Source organism: Watersipora subatra, chromosome 11 (genome assembly GCF_963576615.1).
Source record: "Watersipora subatra chromosome 11, tzWatSuba1.1, whole genome shotgun sequence".
Classification (NCBI taxonomy): Eukaryota; Metazoa; Bryozoa; class Gymnolaemata; order Cheilostomatida; family Watersiporidae; genus Watersipora; species Watersipora subatra.
Genome location: NC_088718.1, coordinates 3049750 through 3066362, shown reverse-complemented (window position 1 = coordinate 3066362; position 16613 = coordinate 3049750). Strand labels below are relative to the sequence as shown.

Below are 16613 nucleotides of genomic sequence, written 5' to 3'. Positions count from 1 at the left end.
AGCTTGTATCAACATGTTTCTGCACTTGGTTCATATTATTTCACTTTATTTACAGTTTTACTTCAATTTTAAAGTATATTTTTAAAACGCAAAATATGTACGTTTTGATAATGAGTTTCTAATAATTTATCTTTGTATAACTATTGTCTGAATGCTGTCTTACTCTGTGTTACTCTTTTCGTTTGCTTGATATATTCATTTGAGCAAATCCCCTCTTCTCGTTTACGCACGAGGTGCCAACTTCATAATGTTGACATATCTTAGCACGTATTAAATTATCATGCAAACGAAAACGGTGTGCTGGTAGTCTACTCGTTCAAGTTTTGCTGCTGTTGTAGTACAAAGTTGTAGTGATTTCCCCTAGTAAACTATCAGAATTTTAATTAAATCACCAATGGTTTTGAATATATTTCAGGTATTTAAATACCCGAAATATACTATTAAATACTTGAAATACTATACTATTTCGGGTATAATATTTGAATACCCGAAATAATCTGGTAGGGTTTGGGTATTAAAAAACCCAAACCTTGCCAGATTTCTGACTGTTTTGTTCAGGTATTTGACTAATTTACGATTTTGGTACGATAAAACAAGCTACATATACATGTTAATGGAAAATTGAAATGTTTTGCACTCAAGAAAAGTATTGTCATAAAATGGTAAGACAACCAGTTTGAAGTACTTGAAATGTTTCAGGTGAATAAAAGCAAATAGAATTAAAAATTGTAACTTGCAATATCAATTTTATTTCTAACAGCATATCAACATAGAACTGCTACAAAGCTTCTTATTGAAACCAGAATGTTAGCATTCAGTATTTGCAAGTAACAGTTCATAAAGTAGCATTGCTGACAACTAGCATAAATAGAATTGTAAAAGTTAAAAATTTATAACTTTTGCAATTCTATTTGGGCCAGTTTTTGGCAACCTACTTTGCGTACTGTCCACCTTATCATTGCACCAAATAAAATTGCCATTTATGGCCATTTTAGCCGGTGTAATGATAAGAACTGTTTAGGTACCAATTACAAGTACTGCAACATGCAATGCCAACAAAACCAGATCTTTTGCGAAATCCTGTTAAGATTGATAACCAAGTACATGTAAAACCAGGCAATTCAAAATATACTACTGTTTGGTAAACAGGGCTGGTTATCTAGCTTTTAACACAGCGGTGAAAAAAGACAACATGACTAGGCATAGCATGAATATTTGAGTTTTAGAGGCTAGCAGTCATTGATAGCATGCAAATTGAATATATAAATTATTAATTCACTTATAATAGCTTATCTCGTAAAAGCAGATGCTAAATGAGAACATAAATAGATATGATATTGACACCACCCAGAAGATGTTTTACTAATTTATTGAGTAAAAACATATTACAGATTACACAAAACATTACGAAACGCAAATTACATGCCTGTTAACTTAGTGAATGGTTTAATTTTTTAGATAATGATACTTTTGGTATAAAAGTTTTAGTGAATATCGACAGGCTAGGCATCAATCTATTACTTTACTTGGATCAAGTTTGAATATCTCTTTTTTCAACTTTTTTATATTTAGCTCGAACAGTAGCTAAATGTTTGCCAAACGACCTAAGCGTGGAGAGGGTGATGATGACCTTGAGAGGTTTCAAGAAGAGTTTACCAAAGATAGCGGCATACGACCTGCAGCCAAGGTTGTAAGAATCCAACAAAACACGCCAACTCCTGTAGCATCAGCTGCTCCCCATTCTACTGTTACAACCAAAAAACAGACGACTCCAGCTATTGTCAAAGATATTCCTGAGGAACCTACACAAGGTATAAAATTCAGTAAAAAAGTTGAATAATTGCTTATTCAGGGTTAGTGCTATAAAAAATTTTAAAAAATATTTACCAGTAATCTTTATTCAATAATTCAATCACATATTAACCAATTAGTCATTGTTTATCTGACACATACTGGAGCTCTGTGCTGGTCAAATCTTTTGCAGTTTTAAAAATGAGAGTCAAAAACCTCTTTTTGGTTTTCTTTTTGGTTTTCTATTCATCCATTCACTGGTACTTTTAACAAAAGTTAAAGGCCTGTTCTGTCTAATAGCAGGTGGGGAGATTTGACGAGTTAAAGTTTAGAATGGCGCGGTTAAGCTATGAAATTGGTCAATTTTGTTACATCTATTGTTTACAATTGTATCTGTATTTTTGGTTTTTATGAGTAGAATATACATTCTTGGCCCCTGACAGTGGTTAACTTTCTTTAGAGAAAATTATAAATCATTCTTTCTACATACTTGTGAACCAGATTAGTGCACCAGTGTCTTTATCGATTAAAAACTATTGATATAGTCACATGAAAGACTCAGTTATTGTTACAATTTTATATGTATTTTAGATGTGTTGCTGCCCAAAGTTGTGGTGAGTACACATTTAACTGCTGTTGCTGAGCTTATGCACTTTTTGTCCACATTCGTCGTAAAAATAAATCATTCACTATTCGGGTGTCATTTTCAGGGTTTGAGAATTCTTAAAAAATGCTTTGATGAAAATTAATCCACTAGGTGTTCATTTCATTTTTGATATACAGCGTGCCTCGGGTTGTATTGTCCCTGTTATACGATTTTTTTGCCCTATGATGTGGAACACGATTTTTTATTCTCTGCTGTACAACATTTTTTACGCCATATGGTATCAACAACAATTGCTTTCAAAATTCAAATTTTAATGTTTAAGCAACTATAGCTGTATTGGGTTTGCTGCCTTAGATTTCTTGAAGCAGTCTTGATTTAAATTAAAAGCAAACACCACTTCAAAAGTACAATTTAATGTAGCATTGCTCCTTTCTTTATTGACATTAAACTTAATAATAATGAAACCCTATTTTGTGATTTTCTTCTGCTGGTGTTGCATTTCATCTTTCTTCATTTTGTCACTGTAAAATGTACAGTTTTTATGTGTTTAAAATTGTTTTTTGATGTACCAGCTGTTGTTGTAGGAGAGAAGCAATGTTTCTGCATTCCTAAGCAGCGTATCTCCAACACAGTCTACAGACTCTGCAGGATTTCCAACTGTGTACAAACTTCCTGCAGAGCTGATCAACTCTCAGAGTTCAAAACCCTCTGATAAGACAAAGAAGAAGAAGAGTCTGTTTATGCAGCAGATGGAGGCTAAAAATCTTATCAAGAGAAAGGCTTGTGGAAATTTACGCGATGTTTCAGGCAGCTCGTTAGGTAAGACGATTGGATTTGTGGTGTAGTCATACCTAGATATACAAGAAGTTTGAGATACAGTAGACACCCCTACAACGTAAATAATCTATTTAGAAAACGCTTATGTTTTAGGGATTTGTGAACAGTGAGTCATGTGAACAGTAAACTATATGTAAATAGCCTAATCCGTTCCAAGATTGTACGTGACTCACCCGTTTGACCCTTCAAGTAGCACAGAACTAAATCTAGTCTTTCAATTTAATGACTGTACCATAACTGTGGTATTATTAATTTGTATCAACAGCTTTTTCCTCTTTTTTGGTACTTTCACTTGGTTTGTGGTTCAGTATTACAGTAATTTTACGTTAAGTTAAGGGGAGTGCACACCTTCAATGTCAATTTAAATCGATTCTTTTACTTTTTCTACATAGCAAAGTCTATGCAGCAAAAAATCTTGTATGCATCTCAAGTAAAGTAAAAGGAAGATACGTCTTTACTATAATAAAACCAGTGTCTGTTAGTCCTTGGCTTGTAATTTTGCTTTCAGGTGTTGCTGAGGTGGATGCAGTCTCAAACAATGATGGTTTCTCTAGCATGATGACTGAGATATCAACAGAAAATACGAGAAAGCTTGCAGAAATGTCTGCTGGAGATATTCTTGCAGAACAGAAAGAGCTTGTTCAGACCTTGGGTGACTTAATTTGGCTAACCTCAACCAAGTTAACTAAATTGAAATTTGTGTTTAAAGTTTTCAATTTTTGTTCTAGTTAGGGATGCGCATGCGCGCATTCTTGCAGATTTTTGCTCCAGGCATGTGTCTGTTATAATTTCATATTCAGATCTTTGCGCTTGTTTAAAGTAAAAGATTTGTTCGGCCGCTGTTTCTGCTTTATCGTTCATCTTTTTAACTGTAGAACTTTCAGATTAGCCTAGAACATGACTTGAACTTTAAATTTAAAATCAGCATATTTATATATTTATTACCATTTGCTATAGACGTTTATGCAGTTATTCTCAGTTGCCGACATATCAAAGTAACATATCAATGTTTGATTCCAGACCCAAACATCTTGCGATTGCTCAAAGAAAGGAGATCAAAAGTAGCGAATAAGCCAGCAGATTCTCAACCAGAGGATGTAGAGATGGAGTCTGTTGAGCATACTATTAACTCTCAGACCAGCAAGGACACAGTCACTCCTCTCAGTGAGTTTTTTACTCTCACTCAATGAGTCACTTCCGCTCATTTAATGAGTCACTTCTGCTCATTCAATGAGTCGCTTCCTCTCACTCAGTGAGTTGCTTTCTCTCCCTCAGTGAGTTGCTTTCTCCCGCTCAGTGAGTTGCTTCCTCTCATTCAGTGAGTCGCTTCCTCTCACTCTTTGAGTTGCTTCCTCTCACTCAGCGAGTCGCTTCCTCTCACTCAGTGAGTCGCTTTCTCTCACTCAGTGAGTCGCTTCCTCTCACTCAGTGAGTCGCTTCCTCTCACTCAGTGAGTTGCTTCCTCTTACTCAGTGAGTGGCTTCTTCTCACTCAGTGAGTTGCTTCCTCTTACTCAGTGAGTAGCTTCCTCTCACTCAGTGAGTCGCTTTCTCTCCCTCAGTGATTTGCTTTCTCCCGCTCAGTGACTTGATTCCTCTCACTCGATGAGTTGCTTCCTCTCACTCACTGAATTGCTTCCTCTCACTCACTGAATTGCTTCCTCTTACTCAGCCAGTCAGTGTTGTTCCCTCTTCTTCTCGCCATATTTCTGTCTGTCAATTTTATCTTCTTTGTCGTTGTACTTGTTCCTTTTATTGCCTTTAGCAATATTTCATTCTCTCATTGCCCTACCTTTTTCATTTGATTGTTATATCTCCCTATTTATTCTTTTACTCCTTCACTCTCTTCTCGAAATTTTTACAGTCTTTGCTTATGTTTTATGCATCAATGTATCAGAGTTAATATGTGCTTCCAGGTAGTCGGATCTGCTAAGATTTTTATTTTTTGATATACTAGATATACCCTGGATCACTGTTGGGTAATTGGCTAATTTGGTGGACCAATTAGAATACCAAATACTGGAAAATATCATAACCAAATACCAAATAAAATACCGAATACTGGAAATTCTCGAAACCAATTACCAAATCAAATAAATATAGTAATTGGTATTTGAATTTGCAAATAGATCTATTTGAAATAAAATCAATTACCCAACCCTGCCCTTATCACATGATCTGTTGAGAAAGGAACTGTTTAGTATAGTAATAACATTCATATCTACAAAAGTCTCAAAGTTTCTCATCATCTGTCATTATTCAGTGTGTCCAGTTATAGCGATTAGCATGTAGTAGTGAAGAATCTGGATCGCGGAAGATTTGAACTTGAAACTTCCCTCTCACCAGGCAATAGGCTAACCAATTGAGCTACGCAAGATGTAATGAATTCATTGGGTGATATGAGTGGTTATCTAGATTAAAATACGCATAGCTACTCTACGTTACGGCGCAACGTGGCTAAAGCTTGCTCTCACAGCTCATATTAGCAAGTTTGGCATAATGGATACTAGCTTACTCAACTTAGCCAATGGCAACTACATTACCTGCCACTGTTTATAAGCTGTTTTTTGATACTCGTGCAACACCGGGCATTCACCTAGTATAAAGCGTTTAACTTCATAATATTGTATTTTTGTTGATGGCTCAAATCACTCTCTAATATGTTATTTATACCAGAGTCTGAGGATTTACCCTTCAAACCTGATAATAACTGGTTGCACATGCAGGAGGTGGAGCACAACAAGTTGCAATGGCTAAAACCTCTGGATGAGAAGAAAGGAGCAGCAGATAAGGTGCGTCTAAAGTGTCCAGGCCCAATGCTAGTCTATCATCTTTCTTTTCAATTTTAGTTTTAGGCAATCGAGATATTCTTGAAATAAACTGCTAAGTTTGGGCAAAGTGTTTCTAGTAGTATTTCTAATATGTTTACAAACAATAAAACAAGACTTGGAAACACATATGGAAATTTCTGGAAGCAGACCATGTTGCCGATTGAAATGTGTTTAAGTTTTATTTAAATACTCGAGGGAATATAGGAGACAGACATATTATATTACAGTTTATAATATTACATTATTATAATACAGTATTATATTTTCTAACAGTGTTACATCTTTCAATTACAATAGATGCTCCATTGCAATGTAAATAATCTGTTCTGACAATGTTTATGTAATAGGGATTTTACTGTAAGACGAACAGTAAAATTCATGTAAATTGTTTGATCTGTCTCAAGATCATCCTAAACTGATGATTTACTATCTACACATGTTCAGTTCTGCTTACATAGTGGATATAGCGACAAAGTAAAAAATGTTTGATGTTTGCATATTTATACTGCAACTAAATATTGAATTTGCAAAAAGCAGCATTTGCATATGCTGCTTTTTATAATGTCGGCCCAGATTTGATAAAAACAAAATGAAAATCGTATAGTAATAACTTGGCTGACATTGGAACTGTTACAGCAGTGATGTAATATACAGTATAATAGTAAATATAATTTATAATAGTGATATATTATTACTCATAATGAGGCAACGGCAACTGCTTGGAATTATATAGCAATGTAAATCTGCAATAGTAGGTTTGATGTCAGCGTGCCTGTAGCTATACTGTCAGTAGGATATGTTTTCATGACAACTATTAGGCATCAAGAAAGTTTTTCTCTGCTGACTTGATGGTTGTTTACATAGCTATGATCACGACAAGAATGTCATCGACCTTCACTTCTTGTGCGCATGAGGACATCACTCCTGATTAAAGTGAAGTTGTCCTTCCTAAACATTTAAAAAAAGTAGATTTAGTAGCTGCTGGACTTCTTTTTAAGTTTCCCATTTGAAATAGTTGCTAGTACACAGAACTGTGTATTATTGTATTTATATTATGTTATATATATATGTAATACTTTATCTGATATATAATAATTTATGAGTATTGCATATATACTGTGTATGTACTGTGGTTATAACTGTGAGAATTTTAGAGTTCTCATGTTACTGAAATATATATTCATGAGCAAATTTAAAACAGCAAATAAGCAATGCAATTGTATAAACAATAGCTAAAGTTTTGAGAGACGATAACTCTATGGCTTGCAGAGTAAATATTTTCATGGCTCATACAGGTAGCTCACTTTAATATTAAGGAAAAGTTTACTTGGTGTAACATACAGTCTGCTTCATCTTTAAACCTTAAAAGTAGCCTATCTAGCCCGACTTTAGGTTCAATACCGAACAGTCAATTGCAATTCATTTTTCTAAAATATACATAAGCCTATGTATGAGCAAATTTAAAACAGCAAATAAGCAATGCAGTTATAAACAATAACTAAAGTTTTGAGGGAAGATAACTTTATGGCTTGCCGAGTAAATATTATCACGGTTCATACATGCTCATACATGCTACCTCTAAAGTTAAAGAAAAATAACTCTATGGCTCATACAGGCAGTTCACTCTAACATTGTAAAAAAGATTAAGGAAAAATTTACTCTGTGTAACATACAGCCTGCCTCTTCTTTGAACCTTTATAGTAGCCTGTCGACCCCGACTTTATGTTCAATGGACTGTTCAATACTGAACAGCCCATTGCAATTCCTACTTCTACTGAAAACTTTTTTATGACGCCTGATGACTGTCAAACTGTCTAGCCTAAGGCTGCCTGCTACAGGTAATACGATATCTCATAGATCATCTCTTACAGCCTGCTATAAGATGGTACTATATAAAATACCTGGCAGAAGAGATCATAGCTGGTCTCTTTCAACCTCTCAATGTTACAGTATATATTACAGTTCCTGAAAGTCACGATTGTTCATCTTCCAACAGTCATTATTGTTAATCAGTAATCTGTATCTAAATCTATACCTATGGTGATTAAGTCCTCTTTAATAATCTCCTTAGTTGACTACATTTAATTTACTTTTGTAGAAAAACAAACTCTCAGCGAGATTTGATTTCAACGGAGACTTGATAAACCCAGATGTTGATATTGACACACGGTCTGGTCTACACCATCACGGTGAGGAGCCAGGCAGCGCAGGATACACACTCGAGGAACTCTACATTCTCGTCAGAAGTCTCAATCTTTCACAGAAAACTTTTGCTCTTTCCATTATCTCCTCTATTCTCCAAAAGGTATTAGCTTGTTTTGATGCAGCGTGTGCTCTATTTACAGCGGAGCTTACCACATAATGAATAGTATAGCATTTCTGTTATACCTTACTAGTACCCTGGCGGTCCCACATGCTGTGAGAGATATGTAATAACTATGTGCACAATTATTCTAGGATATGGAAATGTGGTTGAGTGGTGCAGGGGTTAGAGTGTTGGTCAAGTAAGCTGAATATCTGAGTTCAATTTCTGTTTGCTGCAGTTCTTTTTCCTAACACTCTTAGTGGGGCTTCAGACTGACGGACATGCCTCTTATTATATGCATAGAATGTCTGGCGTTGTACGGGTATTAAAATCAGCTCATAAACAGTAGTAGCAATGCCACACTTATAAACTCAGCTTATAAATAATGCCATTTGCCATTAGCCTGGCACATCGCCAGTGGCTAATTTAAGTAAGCTCTTACTAATATGTACATATAATGCCGGTGCGCTGTAATGAAGAGCGGTAGCGTATTTTCACCCACATAGTGACATATCGCCTAATGAATCCATCAATCTCGCGTAGTTAAATTGGTAAGGCGTTTGCCTGGCGAACGGGATGTTCCGAGAGCACATCTTCCGCGATACGGATTCTTCATTCTAAGATTTCAATAGCTGTAAGTGGACATACGGAATTACACAAATACACACAAACTTTGAGATGTATATATATATATAGACTAGCCGGATGCCCGGCGTTGCCCGGGTATTAAAAATCAGCTTATTAACAATGAGAAGTAATTTAGTTGCCTGCCACTTGCTTTTAGCCTGGCACCCTGCCAATGAATAATTTGAGTAAGCTTACTAATAAGAGCTAACTATTTGCTCTCACGATTGAGCATGTATAAAATTATGCAGCCGCTATCCATGATGTTGCGTCGTAACGGAAAGTGGTAGCATATTTGCACCCATATAAAGACATATATCACCTAGCAAACCATCAAACTCATGCGGCTTAATTTGTCAAGTATCAAACTGGTGAAAGGGAGGGTCTGAGATCAAATCTTCTGCAATACAGATTCTTTATTCCAAGATTTGGATAGCTGTAGCTGGACATACACAGACACGGATGGAGGGAGAGATACACTAACTGAGATTTCACATATATAGATTGACTGTTGTATTTGTGTATTGTGAGTTTCTTACCATTATACATTTTTATTGTTTATTTTAAGCATGTTTTTGTAAGCTTAACATTTGTTTGAGTGCTAGCGGTATGGCTTATATAGTGAACTCATTGTAAAAATAGGCTATAAATCAAACCTAAATAAATGGCTATTTACAAAATGAAACATGTCTAAACAGCATTAAGCATACAAACAATAGTCTGCATGTAAAAACAAACAAAATTGTGGGTTTTATTTGCTGCACTAACACATGACTACTGGAAAAAAAACTATCATTTCAGAGTTTGCAGCAGATATGCCTTCTCAGTCATAAGCAGGCTTCAAGTTCTTGGTCACAACAGCGCATTCAGCGGCTGCTATAAGATAAGCCAGTATCACACCAGCTATGGTTGAGGCCACTAAATCACACTCTATTTTAAAAGAGGTGCTAAAGGTTGACTTGCAACAAAATTCACATTACAGTTATTTGATATTAAAAAGTTCGCCATGTCTTACTCTGCTGTATTGTAGGTGCAAAATACGTGGAAATGTGATTACAAGCTTTTAAAAGCTCAAAAACGAACAATTAAAAAACAGCTGTAGGTTGGAATCCCTTTATTTTAATGACGTACTCAACGCGATGTGGTTATTGTTTTGACACAAGATGTCATCACGTGAAATGAAAAGCCAATAAAAGGCTCAATATAAAACGTCTCGTAGCACTAGTTTATGACAAACGCTTTGAGTTCTACTGGAAAGCCCGTATCAAATGTAAATGCTTGCTACTTTACAGTTTCGTTTCAGCTTGGTGGTCTAATCATCTAGTCATAATCTGATCATGTAACACATATTTCCGGCAAACGGCACGAACAATGTCTGCAGCATTTTTCGACTATCACAGGTGACCAACAGGCTTGTCATGTTTATCAGAGGATGATATGCACTCCTTCGAGCTAAGGTTAAAAAATTAAACGAGTTTTTACGGTAGGTTTTGAAATATGAGTGCTCAATGTGACAGCATTACCATGATGATGAAACAGATGCGTAAGGACAATAGACATGGTTTTATTGAATGCGTGAAGTATATTTATTAAAATATTTCGACGAATGGGGTTGCATGAAAGTGTAAACAGAAACCATCTTGTTTAACTATGTCCCATTCGAACTGTTTTGGAAAGGGATTCCAATCTACGGCGTTTTTGTGATGGCGGCGATTAACTGTTCGTTTTTGAGCTTTTAAGAGCTTGTAATCACACTTCCACATACTTTGCACCTACAACACAGCAGAGCAAAACATGGTAAATCTTTTGATACCAAATAACTGTAATGTAAGTTTTGTTGGAAGTAAATCTTGAAGGCCGTTCTCCATAACATATCTTCACTCTTACTGTAATAACCAGTTCATTCATTGGGTGAGTGCAAGAGCACGAGATCGAATTGGAGTTATCTTATCAGCTTGGGAAATGTAGATATTAAACTATCATTTCAAACATGAATGTTTTAGATAAACCAAACATCTATGACTATATACATGTGTGAGCGCTATGTCTGTTGCAGGCAAAACGAGGTGACTATCTCTACCTGCTCAACAGCTCTATAACCAAGTCCCTCTTGGAGGCTGATATAGTTCTTCTGCTGAGATACGCTTTAGATGAGAAATCAGACCTTGTCATGTCTGCTGCTGTAACTGCCTGGCACAGCCTTCTCTGTTCATCACACGACCAGGTGGGCTATTCCTGCATCAGACTTCTTTGATCTCCTATAGTCTCTGTATGATGCTGGTCCTTGTTCTAATAGACAATTAGAAGTATCTTGCATAAAGGTGTAATAGTCTCATAACTAATATGTAGTAAGTAGTATTACATAAATTTTGGTATAAATAATTGTTCTACATAATTAATAAATAGTCTCATATGAAACACCAGAAGCCAAATGGTAACATGGAGGGTCAGTCACTTTTACATCAGTGATGACTCTACTAGAATGTATAGGTCACAGGTCAAAGGTCACAGACAACTGTCCTGTTGCCTTGTATTAGACTAATGTCATTGTTATTTTCCTCCTTTTATAGCTTCATCATATAAAATTACTTACAAGAAAATTGTTTCAATGGAAATTCAAAATTTTTAATAAAATATCAAATCACGTAAGTTTCTTTTTTAACCTGTTTTTTAGTCTCAAGAAGGTTTTTTTTTAGTTTTAGAACTTTTTTCCATCATGCGGGTTGAATGTTCTGCATTTTTATTTTAAATATTTGTTAGCACCCTGGCAGTCAAATGTACTTCAGATCGTCAGAGAGGTTATCTGTGCTACTAAAGCACAGATATTAACTATCTGCGCAGTTATTCAGAAACACCACATGGAGGGCAACTAGCTCAGCACTTAGAGTGTTAGGCTGCCAAGGTGAATGTCACAGGTTTGAATCTCATGCTAAGCAATTTTAATCCCATCCTTTAACCTCGGCCCCAGATGGACGGACAGACAGATGGATGGACACAGCTCCTAGTCTAGTTAAGGTTCATTGCTCTAAAAACAAGTAACAGTAATGCGTAGGTATTTCACAGCACCTAGTTTATTATGCTAAAACTCACAAGAAACCATCTACGGACACATGAACTTGGTCATCATTTATCTGATCAAATGAGCAGAAACATTGACTAGGCCTCCAAAAAAAGTTAATACTTATGTCAACTGTGTGCATGCAGTCTACTGTTCGCAAAGCACATAAGACGATACCTCCTCAATTAATGAACACAATAAAGAGTAAGACAACTCTCGTTTTGTGTTTATACATAAGTGTATTGATTTGTTGGTTAGGAAGCGCTGAAGCAGCTCACCTGTTCTCTCTATGGACACATAATTCCTAAACTGTCTCCTGTTGACCCAGCACCGCCTGAGACAGAAGAAGAAGAGGTCGAGAGGGAGGAGGAGCAGTATATAGGTGGCTATCTTTGTGTTTAACAATAACTTATTGTAATCAGCATATTGTAGCGGTCGTATACTAAGTATAATATAGGTCATATACTAATTATATAAATGATATAGTAATTATACAGGTCATATACTAATTATATAGGTCAAATATTAATTGTATAGGTTTTATATAGGTCATATAGTAATAATAATTATTGGTCATTATTATTAGGTCATATACTGATTATATTACTGATTGTATGGCATAGTCATGTAGCAGTTGATGGTTTTATGTTTGTAACACTTGCCCAACTCTGGATTGATAGAGGTATTGAAGAGGGACGTCATCTCTGGCCTCCTTCTTATGGATTTCGTACCTAGACTGAGGTACATACTTGAGGTTGTAAAGCCCCAGCGAATCGTATGCTCACAGATCTTCGGTAGGCATATAAGCAGTATGTTTTGGTGTTTTTCATTTCATTTGTAACAGTTCAACCTAATAGCGTCTTGCAAATCATGGAAATGCGAATAGATACTATTGCAGTGTTTTAAACTCATAATTCTGCTGGAAAATTTCAATTAGTTTTTGTAATTACTTGTTTGCTAGTGCAGCATATACAACTAGCCATATGCATACTTCATCCCAAAAACATACCTACTACAATAGTTTAATTGTAGTTGGAGTTGTCTAATAATGATATCTGAGAAGACAACTCCATTCATATATGATCGTGTTGATATGATACATTTTGAAGAGATCTTATGCCGTATGATAATGACATCACCTCAAGTGGCTTATGAAGTTTATCGCACTCCTCGTTTGGTTGGAGTCATATTTGAGCTGTTCCTTCCCATGTCTCTCAACCCACCAACAGGTGAGTGTTTATAAATACCTAAACAAGGCTGATGACTAGGACAACCCAATGCTAAAAAGGGAAATTTTTGTGCTGTAATTACTGCTTAATACCCATATTTGACCATTTTTAAAGTTTTATAGAAAAAATGATTTTTTTTCAAGCCAATAAAGTCAAAACAGGGCTTTTCATGTAAAAATGTAAAATTTCTATTTTTAGCATCTAATTTTTAGAATAATAAAATTCAAGTCGTTCTTTTTTTTCATCTTTCATAAAATCCAACTTTTTTTCTTAGTACATCAAAAAGTGATTTCCAATTATGTACTCTGCTCATTGTTGTTCTGCTTTCAGCTTGATGCATTCATCTTTTTTCACTTAGTATTCCTCCAATGATCACTAAAGATGGGAATTTTTGATGTTGATAAGTCTACATATTTGTGTGAAATATAATGCATTTAAGCTATGAATTTTTATTAATATTGCTCTTTAATATTTACCTGTTAGTAATTTTTAGGTCAAAATTAGCTATTTTTAGGCAAAAAGTCAATCCTTTTAGGTCACACTCAACAAGTTCTTAGGTCAAGATTTGGGTCAAAAGCCTTAATGGTGACTATTGTGTCAAGTTGTTATTAACTGATCCATAAGATAGATTGATTTCCATTAGATTGGTGGCAGCTTTTGTACTGTAATACAGCTTATAGTTTGAGTGAGCTTCAGCACAGCAACAATTGAACTTTGTATGTCTATGCAGTAGTCTTATTGACATGTTAGCAGAGGGGAAGGCACAAAGACTTGATAGACACGCTTGCATACATTTCTGCTATTTTGTGGTTTTCATATGAAGTTCAATCTAAACACATGTTCTTTTAGCTGCCAAATCCAACATCAGCTCTTGTGCATCTTATGACGTCACAGAATTATTAGGCCTTCTTATTGTGATGAACTTCTGAAAAACAAATTAATTAAAAATATATAAATTAAATATTAAATAAATTATGTTTTATTATCTTATCTGCTACATCCTATTTTGCAAATACCAAGCTGACAGAGATGAACATGGCAGATCAATGACAGAGGCGATGAGGTGCATTCGTTATCTCTGTGCATCTGGAAAAAATATGGCTGCAGAGCTGATTGCCTCACACTCGCTCATGGATGTTATTATAAGATATGTCTCCTCAGATGACAAGAGGTCTGTATTAGAGTTCATCTTAACAACCTTGACCACAAATTCTCTTCATTTGCTAATACTGTAGTTGCCCTAAAAACGTAAACAATCCATTCTAGATACGTTTACCTTATAGGGATTTTGTATCATACGAACAGTAAAATACATGTAAATAACTTGAACCATTCCAAGATCTTCTCAAGCTCAATTCACTGGCACTTCAAAATGAAAACATACTAAACATAACTTTTTTTATTTAATGACTGCACAGTAACTGTGATATTATTGGTTTGTATCGACAACTTTTCATTTTTTCATATAGCTTACACTTGGTCTAGGGTCTGTGATTACAGTAAGTTGACGTTAAGTTAAGGTGAGCGCACACCTTCAATGTCAATTTAAATCAATTTTTTTCCTTTGTTTCTAGACAGCAAGCTCTTTGCTGCAAATAAAAAATATATAGTGTATGCTTAAAATACAGTAAAATACAATAACTACCTCCATACATCGTTTTCTCTTCTAAGTGTGGCAAGAGAAAAAATGATACTTCTAAGGCTAACTATTGAACTCTCATTATTCAAATAGAATTTGAGAACCTGCACTGATTTGACACTTTACCTTAGATGGAATTTCTTACTACGCAAAAAACTTTGACGTCATAAAAACTTTGACAGACGTCATAAACAATTTGAAGATGTGATCTTGTTTTTGAGAGTTTATTGCACAACAGCTCCATAACCAACAATGTGGTGCCTTAACCATTGTGTGTGTCTGAGAAAGAGAAAGAGAGGGAGAGAGGGAGAGAGGGAGAGAGGGAGAGAGGGAGAGAGGGAGAGAGGGAGAGAGAGAGCTCAAACCTTTGGATTCTGCGTCATTTCAACACTTGTTTTGTTAACTATATTTTGATTATTTCATTGTTGGTATTGTCCGTTCCATAAGGAGTTTTCCTAACCAATGTCGAAAGGGAAAATGTTTTACATTACAAATCACTGGTGTAAATTAATGAATTGGAAACCATTTAATTTCCAGATGACGTTTTTACAAATACACTGGCTGCTGTTTATTATTTAAAAATTCCCAAAAGAACATGATAATTAGTGCCATATTTTGTTAGAACTGACAAGATTGATTTCACTACTGTTTCAGCATATAGTGTTTCTAAAAATAGCTCCAGCTTGGATATTCCCATCTTCATGTCAACCCAATGAGAAACGTAACGCATTACGCAATGCCATACTGCCTTGCCATTGAAAGTCAGTTATCGCTAGGCTTTGATAGAACAACTAACAACAATCATTTATTATATATGCGCTATCAAAAAGTGACTAAATTGAATATTTTTGTGGTATAATCCGACTGGTATCCCAGCTGTCCAGTGTGCTGTAAGGGATCATCAGACGTGCCAACAATTGAATATGTGCCCAATTATTTGGAAATGTGTATCGGAAAGCCGTCAATTTAGTGCAGGTGTTAGCATGCCAGGCTATTAAGCCAAATGTCATGAGTTCAAATTTTGTAATAAGCAATTTTTTTCCTATTTCTAATCATTGCTTCAGACAGACGGATGGACACAGCTCTTACTATAGTAAAGATTTTAGTGAGCAGTAGCATAATTTTTAGTGCTAACACTTTTCTTTTCACTCCAGTGGTTGTTGAAGACAGTCAATAAAATGTTTCAGCGAGTTTGGTGATGGCTATATAGAACTTATGGTGGAATGTCTGCTCACTTGGAGGTCTCTAGTCCTCTATGGTCTAGCCCTAAATCACTATCATGTAGTACGGGCCAGTCTTGTTACCAGACTACAGCATGAAAAGAACCCAGCAATAGCATCATCACTCATATGTCTCCTGGCAGCATTTCTTTCTGCTGCCGCTACAGAAGCACCAGCCAAATCTGTTCGATTTAGGTAAAGTTTTATAAATATGCAATGATATATTTATTTTAGTAAATTTATGTATTGAGCTGAACAAGTATTGTAGAGTAGCTGAGTTTGTTCATTTTGTGAGTGCTTTCTTGATGTCTTGGCGTATAAATCAGTCAGTTGTCCTCATGATACAATCTCGTTTTAAAAAAATTGCTTGTGTTCACTATAAAGAAGCTCTTCTACCACCCGCAAGCTTTTTCAATTGACCTTGATTATTGCTGCAAGACATGACGGCTAACAATCTGACCTATTTACAATTT

The 16613-nt window shown here is 35.5% G+C and overlaps 1 protein-coding gene across 1 annotated transcript in view; it reads left to right on the top strand.

The window, feature by feature from the left end:
* Positions 1–1069: 1069 nt before the first annotated feature.
* The window catches only part of LOC137407730 (RNA polymerase II-associated protein 1-like), a 31751-nt gene continuing 16207 nt past the window's right edge, over positions 1070–16613 (top strand). The window contains exons 1-13 of the mRNA XM_068094111.1: positions 1070–1811; positions 2383–2405; positions 2983–3217; positions 3744–3887; positions 4256–4399; positions 5911–6026; positions 8164–8370; positions 11051–11218; positions 12311–12434; positions 12733–12846; positions 13162–13281; positions 14302–14452; positions 16108–16335. Of these exons, the coding sequence (XP_067950212.1) occupies positions 1589–1811; positions 2383–2405; positions 2983–3217; positions 3744–3887; positions 4256–4399; positions 5911–6026; positions 8164–8370; positions 11051–11218; positions 12311–12434; positions 12733–12846; positions 13162–13281; positions 14302–14452; positions 16108–16335 (1997 nt within the window). The 5' untranslated portion in view covers positions 1070–1588. The remainder of the gene's footprint in view (positions 1812–2382; positions 2406–2982; positions 3218–3743; positions 3888–4255; positions 4400–5910; positions 6027–8163; positions 8371–11050; positions 11219–12310; positions 12435–12732; positions 12847–13161; positions 13282–14301; positions 14453–16107; positions 16336–16613) is intronic.